This window comes from Biomphalaria glabrata, chromosome 10, assembly GCF_947242115.1.
Source record: "Biomphalaria glabrata chromosome 10, xgBioGlab47.1, whole genome shotgun sequence".
In the NCBI taxonomy this organism is placed as follows: domain Eukaryota; kingdom Metazoa; phylum Mollusca; class Gastropoda; family Planorbidae; genus Biomphalaria; species Biomphalaria glabrata.
The window spans coordinates 2,187,111-2,204,407 of record NC_074720.1 but is presented as its reverse complement, the minus strand read 5'-3'; the positions used below and the strand labels follow the sequence as shown (position 1 = coordinate 2,204,407).

At 38.5% G+C, this 17,297-nt stretch overlaps 1 protein-coding gene across 1 annotated transcript; it reads left to right on the top strand.

The window, feature by feature from the left end:
- Positions 1 to 9,320: 9,320 nt before the first annotated feature.
- On the top strand, positions 9,321 to 12,175 carry LOC106056732 (uncharacterized). The gene is made up of 2 exons (XM_056045294.1): positions 9,321 to 9,457; positions 10,442 to 12,175. The coding sequence occupies exon 2, from the start codon at positions 10,476 to 10,478 to the stop codon at positions 11,541 to 11,543; it is 1,068 nt and encodes a 355-aa protein (XP_055901269.1). The 5' UTR covers positions 9,321 to 9,457; positions 10,442 to 10,475; the 3' UTR covers positions 11,544 to 12,175.
- The last annotated feature ends 5,122 nt before the right edge of the window (positions 12,176 to 17,297 follow it).

The window sequence follows — 17,297 nt, the reverse complement described above, 5'->3', positions numbered from 1 at the left end:
TCTACCACTCAATGACAAAGTTGTAATTTTCTAGCACTCAATGACACTGTTGTATTTCTACCACTCAATGACACTGTTGTATTTCTAACACTCAATGACAGAGTTGTGTATTTCTATCACTCAATGACAGAGTTGTATTTCTATCACTCAATGACAGAGTTGTATTTCTACCACTCAATGACAGAGTTGTGTATTTCTATCACTCAATGACAGAGTTGTATTTCTATCACTCAATGACAGAGTTGTATTTCTAACACTCAATGACAGAGTTGTATTTCTACCACTCAATGACAGAGTTGTGTATTTCTATCACTCAATGACAGAGTTGTATTTCTACCACTCAATGACAGAGTTGTGTATTTCTACCACTCAATGACAGAGTTGTAATTTTCTACCACTCAATGATAGAGTTGTAATTTTGTACACTCAATGACACTGTTGTATTTCTACCACTCAATGACAGAGTTGTAATTTTCTAGCACTCAATGACACTGTTGTATTTCTACCACTCAATGACACTGTTGTATTTCTACCACTCAGTGACAGAGTTGTAATTTTCTACCACTCAATGATAGAGTTTTAATTTTCTACCACTCAATGACACTGTTGTATTTCTACCACTCAATGACACTGTTGTATTTCTACCACTCAGTGACAGAGTTTTAATTTTCTACCACTCAATGACAGAGTTGTAATTTTCTACCACTCAATGATAGAGTTGTAATTTTGTACACTCAATGACACTGTTGTATTTCTACCACTCAATGACAGAGTTGTAATTTTCTAGCACTCAATGACACTGTTGTATTTCTACCACTCAATGACACTGTTGTATTTCTACCACTCAGTGACAGAGTTGTAATTTTCTACCACTCAATGATAGAGTTTTAATTTTCTACCACTCAATGACAGAGTTGTGTATTTCTACCACTCAATGACACTTTTGTATTTCTACCACTCAATGACACTTTTGTATTTCTACCACTCAATGACAGAGTTGTAATTTTGTAAAACTCAATGACACTTTTGTATTTCTACCACTCAATGAAACTTTTGTATTTCTACCACTCAATGAAACTTTTGTATTTCTACCACTCAATGACAGAGTAGTAATTTTGTACCACTCAATGACACTTTTGTATTTCTACCACTCAATGACAGAGTTGTAATTTTCTACCACTCAATGACACTGTTGTATTTCTACCACTCAATGACACTTTTGTATTTCTACCACTCAATGACAGAGTTGTAATTTTCTACCATTCAATGACACAGTTGTAGTTTTCTACCACTCAATGACACAGCTGTAGTTTTCTACCATTCAATGACACAGCTGTAGTTTTCTACCATTCAATGACACAGTTGTAGTTTTCTACCACTCAATGACACAGCTGTAGTTTTCTACCACTCAATGACACAGCTGTAGTTTTCTACCATTCAATGACACAGTTGTAGTTTTCTACCATTCAATGACACAGTCAACTACACATTCTTTTAATTCATTTCTTATTTGCACAGCACTATGAGAACTATTTCCATTATCATTTAGTAATCGTCGGATTAGAGATGCCCAGCTTGTGACAACACACATTGATCTTTTATTAACATAAAATGTCGCAAATGAAAGAAAGGTTCCGTGTATATAATATGCCACAGAATTAAAGACCCACACCAGACATTGGAATATTTAAAGTATCTATATATAACTGAATATTGCCTTTTTTTTTAAAGAAAAGCATCAATATACATTAGCGCCACTAGTTCTTTAATTGTTCTTCAAAGCAGCCTGGTTATTTTCCAATGTACCTTCCTGTTTACCACCTTCTTGCCACTTATTTGTCGCCTACTGCTGTGTGCAACGACTGCAGTATGACACATCCTCCTAAAGAGACTCAACTCCCTCCAGCTGAAACAGCAACGCCACCAGAGCCTCCCTGAGTCTAGCCAGCAATGCCACCAGAGCCTTCCTGAGACCAGCGAGCAACACTACCAGAGCCTCCTTGAGCCCAGCCAGCAACACCACCAGAGCCTCCTTGAGTCTAGCCAGCAACACCACCAGAGCCTCCTTGAGTCTAGCCAGCAATGCCACCAGAGCCTTCCTGAGACCAGCCAGCAACACCACCAGAGCCTCCTTGAGTCTAGCCAGCAACACCACCAGAGCCTCCTTGAGTCTAGCCAGCAACACCACCAGAGCCTCCTTGAGTCTAGCCAGCAATGCCACCAGAGCCTTCCTGAGACCAGCCAGCAACACCACCAGAGCCTCCTTGAGTCTAGCCAGCAACACCACCAGAGCCTCCTTGAGTCTAGCCAGCAACACCACCAGAGCCTCCTTGAGTCTAGCCAGCAACGCCACCAGAGCCTCCTTGAGTCTAGCCAGCAATGCCACCAGAGCCTTCCTGAGACCAGCAAGCAACACTACTAGAGCCTTCTTGAGCCCAGCCCGCAATGCCACCAGAGCCTCCTTGAGCCCAGCCAGCAATGCCACCAGAGCCTCCTTGAGCCCAGCCAGCAACGCCACCAGAGCCTCCTTGAGCCCAGCCAGCTAGTGTCAGTGAATATCTCATATTTGATGATGAAAACTATCTGACCTTGACCTATCACTCCATATATCTATTTTAGTCATCTGATACCAGGAAATAAAAAAACAGAAACACATTTTTTTTTTTACTTTTCTAACCAACACTCTGGCTGGAGGACAGGATAAAGTCCCCAATACCGAGAAGAGACAAGAGCTGTGCTGGTTTGGGCCAAATCGTAAGACTTGACTCTCTGTCAAAAACATCCATAAAGATTATTTAACCCTTAAAGTGTTGAGCTGTTTTACAATGAAGACATACAAAATTAAATTACAATGTTCATGTTTAGAGGCTTACATACAACACGCATCTTAAGGGTTAATCGAGAAGTACATAGCCTACAAACCAAATTCATCAAGCGCTGGTTCAGTCTGGTTGTGTGTGTTTGTGTTTGGTGTGTATGCTTCTTGTTTAAATGCTGTTTATGCTGGCATCAATATAATAATTATTTTAGTAATAATGCCTAGATGAACAACTGTAGTCAAACTGAATTTCTGTTTGTTTAGACTGGTAAAATTATCTTTTCTGGCTACAAGATTGCGTCCAGACACGCTTCTCTTCAAGAATCGAGGCCAATGCTTTCTCGCTGGGTCTGGGTAGCAGTGAATGACCATGGACTTTGAAGCGTCTTGTCTAGCTCTTGACCGCTCAACATTGCTCTACTGGATATTGCAATAAGTGCACTATAGACGAAACAACTGAGACCACATTAATTTAAACTAAAATACAAACAAACAAAAACTTTTTATTGAACGCACCATTCAAAATCACACGGACAAATCACTGCGCAAAAATCTTTTCGTGGTATAAAAAAAAAAATGTTGTTTCTTTCTACATTCTTGATTTATGAGGTCTATATACTTGAGTTGAACTTAGAAACAGGAAATTGTTAATATCTTTAAAAAGTTTACACTAAAATAAATTCAAATTGAAAATTTCGCTTATAAAATTGATAGTAAGTATATACAGGATGTTTTATTTCGCTTTAGGTTTATTGTAGTGATTTAATTGAGTCTTATCTAGATCTAACCGTTTTAGTTTTAATTTAGTTTTTAAATATCGAAACCTAGATCTAGATCTAAGTGTAGAGAAAGGAGCCATATGTAAGCTGAAATAGGGCCCATTATTTTTTTTAAAGATCTAGATCTCTAGATTAATCAATAACTAAGCTGACTTTACTATTTAAAAGATCTACATCTCAGATCAATCAATAATTAAGCTGACTTTACTATTTCAAAGATCTACATCTCAGATCAATCAATAACTAAGCTGACTTTACTATTTCAAAGATCTACATCTCAGATCAATCTCAATATCAGATCAATCAATAACTAAGCGACTAAAATCTACAGGTAATAGCATACAGCTAAAAAGTTATGTTTATATCATACTAATTTACTAGATCAGTGGTTCCCAAACTGTGTTCCGCTGAACCATAGTGTTCATTGAGACCTAAATAGGTATTCCACGGTGTACTGGAATTAATTACTAGTAGACCACCGATGTGAATTCATCTCTCTAAAAAATAATAAAAAGTGTTCCCCTAAATACTCAGAATGTGCGAAGTGTTCCTTTAAGGGAAAAGTTTGGGAACCATTGTACTAGAGACTAGTTGTACACTAAACAGTTCATTTTATCTTCTTTTTTTTTTGTTTCAGTCTGTGTAGAGAAATCCTGAGACTCGGACATGAGAAGTGGTTTAATAATAGACTCCTGTTGATTAAAGGGAGACAACATATCAATTCTATGTTGACTTTGAAGGTTTTGATATTTTGTGTTGTGTCTCTTGGGACGTGTGTCGTCATTAAAATCTGCACATTCAAAAATGTGTTGTGTTGTGTTGTGTCTCTTGGGACGTGTGTCGTCATTAAAATCTGCACATTCAAAAATGTGACCATTGTTTCACGTTTTGACCCGCCACGTTTAGTTTTGCCTTATTTCATGTCTACATTTACTACAGACTTCGACTGCCTTTTAGTGCAGTTCTTTGCAGATCAAGTAACGGGTAAAGTCTGTTTTCAAGATTCTGACAACATTACGAAGATCAAACCGGGCAACTTTGAGCTGAAAGTATATGATGGTGAAGCAGAAGTGTTTCTAATAAAGACTTATTCACCTTTAGGAAACCAAGAATATTGCTCAACAAGCCAGTCTTTGGAGTTTTTGTTCGACAGACCAAATGTCAAGAGACCTCTAGATCCGGGTCTACTTTATATTAATTATCAAGTGACTCATATAGAAAGTGTTTTTAGAGTGGTTTACATGGATGAACGCTTCTGTGGCAATGAGTTTAAAATAGCTAACAGCAGAGTGCGAGTATACAGCAAGTTTCCTGATAAACAGAAAGCTGTTACAAAATTGTGTCAGTCAATATTTGTGAAGGTTTTGCAAGAGAGACAACTGTGTTTATTTTACAAGCTGCGCTCTGAGAAATGGGTTCAACTATTTGACTGGGACATATACGTATCTATTGTTAAATACTCTTTGTCACCGGAGAATGTAGTTTATACATTTAATTCCAGAAATGAAAGTTCTGGAAAATGGTGTGACGAGGCGAATCGAGAAACTATTTACGTCATCTACGAGACCAATCAAACTGAACCATTCCCGTCAGATCCACCAGTGTTTATGATACTTGTAACAGATGTTGAGACCCAGTCAACGGACAATGCAGCTTCTGTAACTCCGTGGTGGTCTATGGACTATTCACCAACACAGTCAACGCCTACAAATGGTTTCAGTGAAATTGTCAGCAGCCACAGCATGGCAGTTCTTGTTTCCATCGTTACCGCCGCAGCAATAGTCGTGTTATTATGTTGATACCTCGCTTACACCCGACAGCCACGCACCAACAGAAATTAAGAGGCTTTAACTCATGGTCCAGAAAGTGTAGTCGACTAACTGTTTTAATAAACTACTTGCCATTGTATAGATCCTATGCTAACACGCCTCCCATTCAAATAAAAACAACTACATCTTCAATAAATCTTGCTATCAACTGTCAAGTATTTTGTTACCGAGACGAATAGAGAAACTATTTTTGTCATCTACGAAACAAATCAAAGCCAACCATTCCCGTCAGATCCACCAGTGTGATTGATACTTGTAACAGATGTTGAGAACCAATCAACGGACTATGCAACTTCTGTAACTCCGTGGTGGTCTATGGACTATTCACCAACACAGTCAACAGCCTCAGGAATTCTGTCAACACCTACAAATAGTTTCAGTGAAATTGTCAACAGCCACAGCATGGCAGTTCTTGTTTCCGTCGTTACCGCCGCAGCAATAGTCGTGTTATTATGTTGATAACTCGCTTACACCCGACAGCCACGCACTAACAGAAATTAAGAGGCTGTAACCCATGGTCCATAAAGTGTAGTCGACTAACTGTTTTAATAAACTACTTGCCATTGTATAGATCCTATGCTAACACGCCTCACATTCAAATAAAAACAACTACATCTTCAATAAATCTTGCTATCAACTGTCAAGAATTTTGTGACCGGTACATGTGTCTTTGATGTGTCTTTGATGTGCCTTTGATGTGCCTTTGATGTCTCTTTGATGTGCCTTTGATGTGTCTTTGATGTGTCGTTCCTTACTTCCATACAATAGACTTGAGAAAAACCAAGCTATCGTTGGTGGTTGATAGTTGATTCAATGCGTGTCGATCTAATGTAGATCAGGGGCGGCTTTAGCAGTGGGTGGGGCCCTGGGCGAGCGTCATGTGCGGAGCCCTTATCCGTAAGGGTAGAGTATATATATACCGTAAGCACATTACGCTAACGGGCTAGTCCGTCTTTAACGCTGTAACAATAACAATACTGTATGTCCGCCTCTTTTATACAGTGACGCGGGTTTTCCCACGAGCGCACAATGTCTATGCACAGTAGCCTATTGGGAAAGCAAGGCTTAATACGTCATCGACAAACTTTCTGGAAGCTGATTGACCGAAATAGCTGTACAAGCACCTCAACTGATTCAATACAGTCTAGGTTACAGTATCAAATAAGGAGTCATTCTCATACACCCTCAGCCCCCTTTTTTTTTTTTTCATTGCAGACTAAATTTTCAGTATAGTTAATGTATACGTATCATTTTTTTTTGTATGCCGTAATGCGACATAACCATGCTGTATGCCAGCATGTAAAAGTTATTAATGAAATGGGAAATGGTTATCTTGTGGTTTTGAGTGTTTGGGGATTTCCTGGGATACTGTTTAGATCCGAAAATGATGTACGTGTATGAAATTAAATACCTCGAAAGTCTGACCTTCGCGTGCGGTCTTAGAACTTATCACCAGCGAAAGTCAAGACAACAGTGTAGAATGTATTTGTTCATTTATTTTCATTAAAAAAAATTTTGTTAAAAGTTGCATTTATGTTACTACAAAATTTTATAAATGACTCGTTCATCTACAATTTTCAGAGTAGTTCAAATTTTATCTCTACGCAATTTTCCTTATAACATATATATACGAAGTCCCTCTATACTGTCCATACCGGCGTTCGCAAGGACATCGCTGTTTCTAGTGCGGTCCTGCCACAGTATAGAGGGACTTCTTATGGTCCGACAGCTACGCTGGGCAGGGCACGTAACCCGTATGGGAGACGAACGTATGACAAAGGCAGTCTTGTTTTGGTGAGCGGAAAGGTGGTCGGCGTAACAGAAGCGCCCCACGGAAACGCTTCAAAGATCAGCTTAGGCGTCAACTTTCCTTGGCTGACATAGAAGAGAGCACCTGGTTGCATGCGGCCTCAGAACGAGACAGCTGGAGGTCACTCACGAAGGCAGCGGGATACACAGTTGAGACCAAAAGAAAATCTGCTGCCGATGACAAACGCAGACGACGAAAAGAAAATCTAAATCGACCACCTGCGGACAATGGCTATGCATGTCTTGGATGTGGCAAAAAATGTAGGTCACAGCTGGGGCTGCGAAGGCAAGCCTTATTATATATACGAAATAAACGATTCGGATTTGTTGCTTCCATCCACGTGTTTTATTGATGCCAAGGTGAACTGCTATACGATGATAGCCTCATATAATCAACAGGTCATTTAGATGCTGTCTTTATCGAAACTGAACTGTATTTCGATACCAAATATGTAATGTTAAGAGCTTCAATGGTAATTGGTATCATACAGGGAAAATATTGAGTAACAAGTCCTAGTTTGTGAGAATTGATTTGGCTTTCGAAGTTGGTGACAAAATCTCCGATCGCAAGGGCCCCCCATCAGGCGCGGGGCCTGGTGCGGTTTCCCCACTTACCACCCCCTAAGGCCGCTACTGATGTAGATGATCTTGATTCAGTTATTTACTTGGAGTGTTATATGAGAGTTTCTGAAGTACAAACACTCCTTCTTCCCTAGTGCTATTAGATCATGGAATGGGTTGCCTGAGCTAGCCAGGAAAACCAGTGACTTGGCAGAATTTAGGTCATTGGTTAACATGCATGACTAAATGCATGACGCGTAGGACGTAATCATCTTCATTTTTGAAGTAACGTCTGTATTATATAAGAAAAAAAAAAGAAATTAGAACTGATAAAAAATAGAGCAGTGTGATTAATAACAAACGAATATTCACATTTGACTAGAGTAACACCTTTAGTAAAATCACTACATTTAGAAAGCATTCTGGATAGAAGACTCAGAAATAAAGTTGCAATTATACATAAAACACTGAACCATAATATTCAAATACAAAAACAAAATTTAATAAAATACTCTGAAAGACACAATGATAAAGGCACATTCCTTGTCCCATATGCTAGGACAAATTTGTACAAATACTCCTTCTTCCCTAGCGCTATTAGAGCATTGAATGGGTTGCCTGAGCTAGCCAGGAAAACAAATGACATGGCAGAATTTAAGTCAATGGTTAACATGAATGACTAGATGCGTGCCGCGTATTACGCAATCCCTCATCTCAAGAAATCATAAAGTAACTAGAGCAAATATTAAACAGATCAGCACTGAGATTTATAAAAAAAATGAATATTCCAATTTGATTAAGAGTTACATTCACCATGAATAAAATCACAAAATGTAGAGACTCTTCAGGACAAGAAGAATAAAAAGTAAAGTAGCTACAATACATCATACACTGAACCTTAATTTACAAATAGAAAAACAGTACCTAATAAAATACTCAGAAATCTGCGAAGCCGAGTTGGCCTACATTTAATTAATATTTAATGTTGGAAGGACTACTTCATAGAACAATCAATTACTATATGAAACAGAATATCTGTAGCAACTGAGGATAAACTTGCCAAAAAACCAATCAAACATTTAGAGTGTGTTTGGTGATTCCAGCAATACATATTTAATGGTTTAGCTAATTGGTTTAAATTTGAATTTCATCAATGGAAAAGATCTCTATAACTGAATGTGTAGTTTTATATTACATTTTCACTCCTCAACTCACTACAGTTAGAAATTTGTTTTTAAAAAATGTTGTTGAATTGGCCAAAACTTGTAAGTTAAGCAGGGGGTCTACCGAAAACCAGAAAACATGGCAAGGGGTCTACGAGACAAAAAAAGTGTGGGAACCACTGCTCTAAAACATTATAATGTGCGAAGAATTCGTTAAAAAAATAAACGTTTGGGAACCACTGGTGTAAAGTTATTGCAAATAGTTTTTAAAAAGTAGTGCACACCTTAGTGACATTGTAGATTTAATAATATTGTTTGTAAACAATGAGCACTGTCCAGCATAGGTGTCGAACAATACACCTTTCCCCTTCTTGAACAGAATAGTAGAAAATTCTTTTAGCTAATTACGAATCGTGGCACAATAAAAGAAATTACTATAGAGTTGAGCATTTTTTGATTTCCCGAATTCCCAATTAATGACTTGACTAAAATCTACAGGTAATATGCACACTTGACTAGAGTAAAACCTTTAGTTAAATCACTAAATTTAGAAAGCCTTCAGGATAGAAGACTCAAAAGTAAAAGTAGCAATTATACGTAAAACACTGAACCATAATCTTCAAATACAAAAACAAAATTTAATAAAAATACTCAGAAAGACACAAAGATTAAGACACATTACCCGTCCCATATGATAGGACAAATTTGTACAAATACTCCTTCTTCCTTAGGGCTATTAGAGCACGGAATGGGTTGCCTGAGCCAGCCAGGAAAACCAGTGACTTGGCAGAATTTCAGTCATTGGTTAATATGCATGACTGAATGCATGACGCGTAGGAAGTAATCATCTTCTTTTTTGAAGTAACGTCTGTATTATATAAGATAAGATAAGATGTTCACGTCTTACTAAATTACTTGAGCAATGGTTCCCAAACTGTATTCTATGGAACACTAGTATTCCGCGACGTCTATGTGTTAAACGATCTACTGGAATTATTAACCAGGCCACAACTTGTATTCATCTATCTAAAAAAAAATAGCAAAGTGTTCGTTAAATACTCAGAGTTTGCTAAGTGTTTCTTTAGGGGACTGCCGGCACGACATGGCCTAAATTGTGCCGATGTGCCTAAAATCAAAATCAAATCAAATCAATCTTTAGGGAAAATTTTTGGGAAACAATTTAACTCTATCTCTCCAAAATTATTTTCTGCGTTTAGAAGAAATTATTCATTTTTTCCTATTTGTATTTCATTAGCCTGTTAGGGTTAAGCGTTAATAATGCTTTTCTTTTAATCAGAAAAATGTTAGAATTGGTGTAGATAGGTGCATGATGTTCTTTTTATACAACACAAATTAAAGTGTATGAACCCGAAAATTAAGTTAATTTAATCGGATCAAATCAACGATGGTATCGTCAATCCGGAGAGAAAGAGTTCCTAGAGACAAATTTTACACTAAACTAAATCTATTTTTTTTTTTCAGTCTGTGTAAAGAAATCCTGAGACTACGACATGAGATGTGGTTTAATAATAGTAGCATGGTGAGTAAGGGGAGACAACATGTCAATTCTTTGTTGACTTGGAAGGTTTTGATATTTTGTGTTGTGTCCCTTGGGACGTGTGTCGTCAGTGGAATCTGCCAATTCAAAAATGTGACCAAAGTTTCACGCTTAGACCCGCCTCGTCCAGTTTTGGCATACTATATATCTCGATTTACTACAGACTTCAAGTGTCTTCTACTTCAATTCATAGCAGACAAAGAAACGGGTAAAGTCTGCTTTCAAGATGAAGGAAATTCAATGAAAATCGATAATACAAATATTGAACTGAAAGTTTATGATGGTGGAGCTGAAACATTACTAATAAAATATACAAGAGAATTTATAGGATACAGAGAATACTGCTCAACAAGCCAGTCTTTGGAATTTTTTTTTAGAAGACTAAATAACGATTCTCCTCTATATCCGGATCTACTTTATATTAATATTCAAGTTATTCATATAGAAAGTGTTTTTAGAGTGGTTTTCATGAATGAACGCTTCTGTGGCAATAAGGTTAGAATAGCTAACAGCAGAGTGCGAGTATACAGCAAGTTTCCTAATATAGGGATAGACATTAGACAAATATGTCAGGTAATGTTTGTGAAGGTTTTGCAAGAGAGACAACTGTGTTTATTTTACAAGCTGCGCTCTGAGAAATGGGTTCAACTATTTGACTGGGACATATACGTATCTATTGTTAAATACTCTTTGTCACCGGAGAATGTAGTTTATAAATTTAATTCCAGAAATGAAAGTTCTGGAAAATGGTGTGACGAGGCGAATAGAGAAAATATTTATGTCATCTACAAGACCAATCAAACTGAACCATTCCCGTCAGATCCACCAGTGTTTATGATACTTGTAACAGATGTTGAGACCCAGTCAACGGACAATGCAACTTCTGTAACTCCGTGGTGGTCTATGGACTATTCACCAACACAGTCAACGCCTACAAATGGTTTCAGTGAAATTGTCAGCAGCCACAGCATGGCAGTTCTTGTTTCCCTCGTTACCAACGCAGCAATAGACGTGTTGTTATGTTGATAACTCGCTTACACCCGACAGCCACGCACCAACAGAAATTAAGAGGCTTTAACTCATGGTCCAGAAAGTGTAGTCGACTGTTTTAATAAACTACTTGCCATTGTATAGATACTATGCTAACACGCCTCCCATTCAAATAAAAACAACTACATCTCCAATAAATCTTGCTATTAACTGTCAAGTATTTTGTTACCGAGACGAATAGAGAAACTATTTTTGTCATCTACGAAACAAATCAAAGCCAACCATTCCCGTCAGATCCACCAGTGTGATTGATACTTGTAACAGATGTTGAGAACCAATCAACGGACTATGCAACTTCTGTAACTCCGTGGTGGTCTATGGACTATTCACCAACACAGTCAACAGCCTCAGGAATTCTGTCAACACCTACAAATGGTTTCAGTGAAATTGTCAGCAGCCACAGCATGGCAGTTCTTGTTTCCCTCGTTACCGCCGCAGCAATAGTCGTGTTATTATGTTGATAACTCGCTTACACCCGACAGCCACGCACCAACAGAAATGAAGAGGCTGTAACTCATGGTCCATAAAGTGTAGTCAACTAATTTTATTAATAAGCTAACTCACCTTCTCTCCTAACAAGAAAACAAATATAAAAAATACTCTTAGAGCTCCAAGACTTTATTCTCTTTTTTACATACATAATAATAATAATAATAATAATAATAATAATAATAATCTTTATTATCCGTAAGGAAATTTGTCTTGCAATTTGTGCATTACACCAAACAAAAAACATTATAACTATAAGAAACCAAAGTGTACATTCACACCAGACTCACTCATAATTTACATGTGACAAAGTTTATACCAGATTGTTCTTATTTAATGATTTGATTGCCAGGGGAACAAAAGAGTGTTTGTGTCTTTGCTATCGGTGTCTTGTATCTCTTTTGTGATGGTAAAATCACAAAATCCTGACACAAAGGGTGATTCTTTATTTCGAGGATCTTGTTAGCTTTTTTTATAGATGTTTGTCTCAAACAACTGCCCAAATGGGGTTTGTTTTTTGCCAATGATTTTGCCAGCAGCATTTAGGATTCTAATAAAGTTTATTCCTATTTTTAATGCTCAGATTGCCATACCAGGCAGAGATATTGAAACTGAAAATATTGCAGATGTGAGCGTGATAAAACATAGCCAATGCCTTTTCGCTAACATTAAACGAGGACAGTTTTCTTAGTAGTCGTAATCTTTGCTGCCCTTTTTTGCTGATATAATCAGTATTTGCAGTAAAATTTAGTTTATTGTCTAGGATAGTACCAAGGTATTTAAAGGTTTGCACAATTTCAATAGTCTCTCCAGCTACAGAAACAATATCATTTTCCTTCTTGTCCCTGCGAAAATCGATTATCATTTCTTTGTTTTTTTTTTACATTTAATAATAAAAAATTATCTTTACAGTATTCCTCAATGTGTTCTAATTCTTTGAAATACTCATTTACGTCTGAGCTCTCTGAGAGCAGGGCAAGAAGAGCCGCATCATCAGCGAATTTTGTGAAGGAGCAACAAGAACTATCGGATTGAAAATCATTGGTGTACAAAATGAACCACAATGGCGATGTCACAGCCCCCTGGGGCGCCCCTGTGTTAACTATGCGTTCATTAGATATAACATTGTTTACCCTAACCCTCTGGGTCAAAAATTCATTGGCCATAGTATTATGTATGGATTAATCTGCAACGCTTTCATCTTTTCAATGAGTAAATGAAGTTGTATAGTGTTAAAAGCTGATGAGAAATCAATAAAGAACAATCTTACATAAGTGTTCGGTAAGTCCAGATGTTTGTAGACACAATTTAAAATATTTAGGATGGCATCGTCTACACCTTTACCCTTTTGGTAAGCAAATTGTAAAGGGTCTAACTTATTACAAAGATCATTCAGAAGAAACATTTTAACCAATTTTTTTTCTAAACATTTAGACACAATGGAAGTAAGTGAAACAGGTCTATAGTCATTCATTTCCTTCGGTTTGGAAACCTTTGGCACAGGTACAATTATAGATGACTTCCACACAGGTGGTATCTCATGGTTTAGTAATGAAGTAGAAAAAATATCTTGGAAAGTTCAGCTAGTTGTTCATACATACATACAAAATTAACTAAATATAAACATAACATGATTACAAAGAGAGTTTGCGTGATAACACGATTACAAAGAGAGTTTGTGTTATCACACAAACTCAGAGGCGGCCCCCGTCTGATCCCTAACGGAACCGCCTATATCTACTAGATTAAAATCTAAAATCTAAATTTGGAATAATTTAGATGTATTTTAGATAAGATTTACGTTAAAAAAAAGGCTAGATAATCTATCAATAGACTGAAAGCAAAATTAAATTTAAAAATAGTAGATTAGTTTTAATATTTTATAACATTGCAATATTGATCTAGACATTTGGAAATCGAAATCTACACTTTAAGTGTAGATTAAGATCTAGAAATTGAAACTCTAGATATCTAGAATTCTAGATTGCTGACTAGCAGTACTAAAGCCCTAGTCTACAGGACCTGTGTGTTGAGCACCTTGCTGTAGGAAGTGAAACATGTTCAACCTACTAATGGCAGGAAAAAAAGCTGAATGTCTTCAACCTCCGATGCCTTAGGCGGATCTTTAAAATAAGGTGGCAAGATAAGATAACCAATGAGGAAGTGCTACAAAGAGAAGGGTGCCAGGACATCCGCTCTGTTATCAGCAGCAGACGCCTTGGCTGGCTTGGCCACGTTCGTAGAATGCCAGTAGGTCGACTTCCACAGGACATCCTGTATGGCGATCTAATAGAAGGCAGGAGAGCCGCTGGTCGCCCACTATTACGTTATACGGATGTATGCAAACGCGACATGAAGCTCTTCAAAATCGACACTGGCAACTGGGAAGAGGTGGCACTGGATAGATCCACATGGAGAGAGAGCATAAAGGAAGGGTCACAGATTGCAGATGTCATACACAACAGAAGCAGAAAGAAGGGTGAAAATGCAACGGCGCCTGGTGATTATATATGCCCACACCTGCGATCGCAGCTGTGTATCAAGGATTGGCCTCTTTAGTCACACAAGAAGTTGCAAAGGGAAAAGATCGTCTCTCGAAACGTAAAATGCCACAGATCTAGAATCTACTTTGATTTTAATTAGAATATAAATTTGTGAAAAATCTTGTTCTAGTGTTCAACGGTTTTGGACTTCGTCTCTATACTTGTCAATCGTGAGTGTCGTCTGTCCTGTTGGTTAGTCACATTGAAATACACCCGCACAAGAAACCCAGACATCTCCAGGGAGTGAATCTGTCAAAGTCAGACAGACAACACAAACTACAAGGCTATATAGGCATCATCACAAACACAACTGTACCATACTTGTACACACATAGTGTACGACATCTAAATTATCTTGTCAACCATGTTAGTGTGTACAGTTGTACAGGATGGCTGCCTGGTCGTGCGGTTTGCGCGCTGGACTGTCGTTCAGATTTATCAATGGTCCAGGGTTCAAACCCTGCCCGCTCCCATCCCCCGTCGTCCTGCGGGAGGTTTGGACTAGGAAGTAATTATCTTCAACTCTGAAGGAACATACGAAACATGTAAAACATTTTACAAACATTTACAGTCTGTTGAGACCTTCAGCGTTTAGAATAATGTCTCTATAATTTAATTTTTGTTATTTTTATTTGATAAGCTGTATAAGAATTATAAAATAACAAGGTTACAAAAGACAGTTTGTGTGGAAACACAAACTCAAAATCGGCCCCCCCCCCCCCCCCCCGAAGTGGTCCACCCAGGCAGGCTTCAATATTTTCAGAAAGAACATCCGAATGAAATGATATCAAAGACAAATGGAGAATGAAGGTTAACAGATCTTGTGTAGTGCCCCAACGGTCCCGCAGATCAAAGGATAGGTGAAAGTGAATGTAAAGTTAGATGTGAACCTGGCCTAACTAGTTCCCCTTTCGGACCTTGTGGTCTATAGGGCGGATGATGTAAAGTTCACCTGTTTTTGTGGCCTACGGTTAACGAGGGTTTCATGTAGCCAGCACAACGACCAACCGCCGTTACTCTTCCCCAACTAATGTCAGGTACCCATTAGAGCTGAGTGGACTACGAGGCGCCCAAAGATTCCAAAGTTGAGAATCCCAGTCTTCACCAGGATTCGAGCCCGGGACCCCCGGTTTGGAAACCAAGCGCTTTACCGCTCAGCCACCGCGCCTCCCCTGGCCTAACTGATGTCTTGTAATTGATCTAATTGTTTTGAAAAGGCTCAATCACTCATTAGAGTCCTCAAAAAAAAAAATGAAGTTTACAAGATTACTATTCTTTTTAAATTAGGTCTTACTTGTAATGCATACTAATTAGCTTTTTCTCATAAAAAAAAACTGCTTGCATAACTGATTTTAAAAATTAGCCGTTGCATCAGAACTTTGAATGGTCTAAAATATTGTGATGTCCGATTTTCAATATCTTTTCTAGTTTACGAGAGCTTAATGGGACGGACAGACGGACAGACATTTCGCAAAATACTAATAGCGTCTTTTCCACTTTCGGGGGCCGCTAAAAAAAGACAAAAAATCACTGCCATTATTGACATCGCCGTAACACTGTCTCCTTAAGAAAAACAGAAACAGAAAAACAAAACCAAATGTGGGAAACATAGGCATAGAGATTAAGCGTTTATGGAAGTTATCCAAGATAGCAATATGCCCCATTGTTATATCAACCGAGGGGATAATAACAACTGGCCCCAACGCTTACCTTCGAGGTCTTCTCGTTGCCTGTCAGAGGGCGGTACTTCTGCAGACCTGTCACATCACCAGGAAATTCCTCAGTGGACACTGATAAAGGGAGACTACAATGAATTGTGTTTCTCTTGAACGAAACTTGACCCTGGCAGCGCCAGAGAATGAATACATAATAATTATTACTATAGTTTATATATAGCGCTACTTTCATGCTTATAGCATGCTCAGAGCGCTTTTTGGTTTAATCTCATTTGTGGACCAGTGAGGGGCGGGGGTATCTAGGAGTTGGTTTTCCGTGCTGCCTCTGCCCGAGTCGGGTGTCGAACCTCGAGCCCCCTTTCTAGGTAGCCAAGCCAAACCAAGTTCAAGCGCACTTGGCCTCTCGACCACGCTTCCCTTACTAATAATAAAGCTTGTCTTCGAGTCCGAAGATCAATTCTGAATGCAGTATTTCCCGTGGCCACGCCGCCCCAGCCGTGGTCTACATATTTTGCCACATCTAGCGGAGGCATAACCATTGTCCGCCGGTGGTCGATTTAGATTTTCCATCCGGCCGTCTATGTCTGATTTCTACAGTGGGTTTTCTTTTGGTCTCAAATGTGTATCCCGCGACGTTAGTAAGTGACCTCCAGCTGTCTCGTTCTGAAGCCGCATGCAACCAGATGCTCTCTTCTATGTCAGCTCACAAAAAAAAAAAGCCCTGATTTTGGCATACGTTCGTCCCCCATACGGGATACGTGCCCTGCAGAGCGTAACTGTGACTAGACCTTGTTTTTTAATGATTTAGCTGTATAGAAGTTAGCCCTTGTTATGTAAAGGGAGAGTGATCCTTAAAGGATTACGGGCACGACATGGCCTAAATTGTGCCGATGTGCCTAAACTCAAAACTCAAACCCAAAAGAAGTCCCTCTGTACTTCCGTACTGGCGTTGTCAGGGACATCGCTGTTATTAGTGCAGTCATGCCACTACGCTACATCAAGAAAATAAGATGTATAATAAA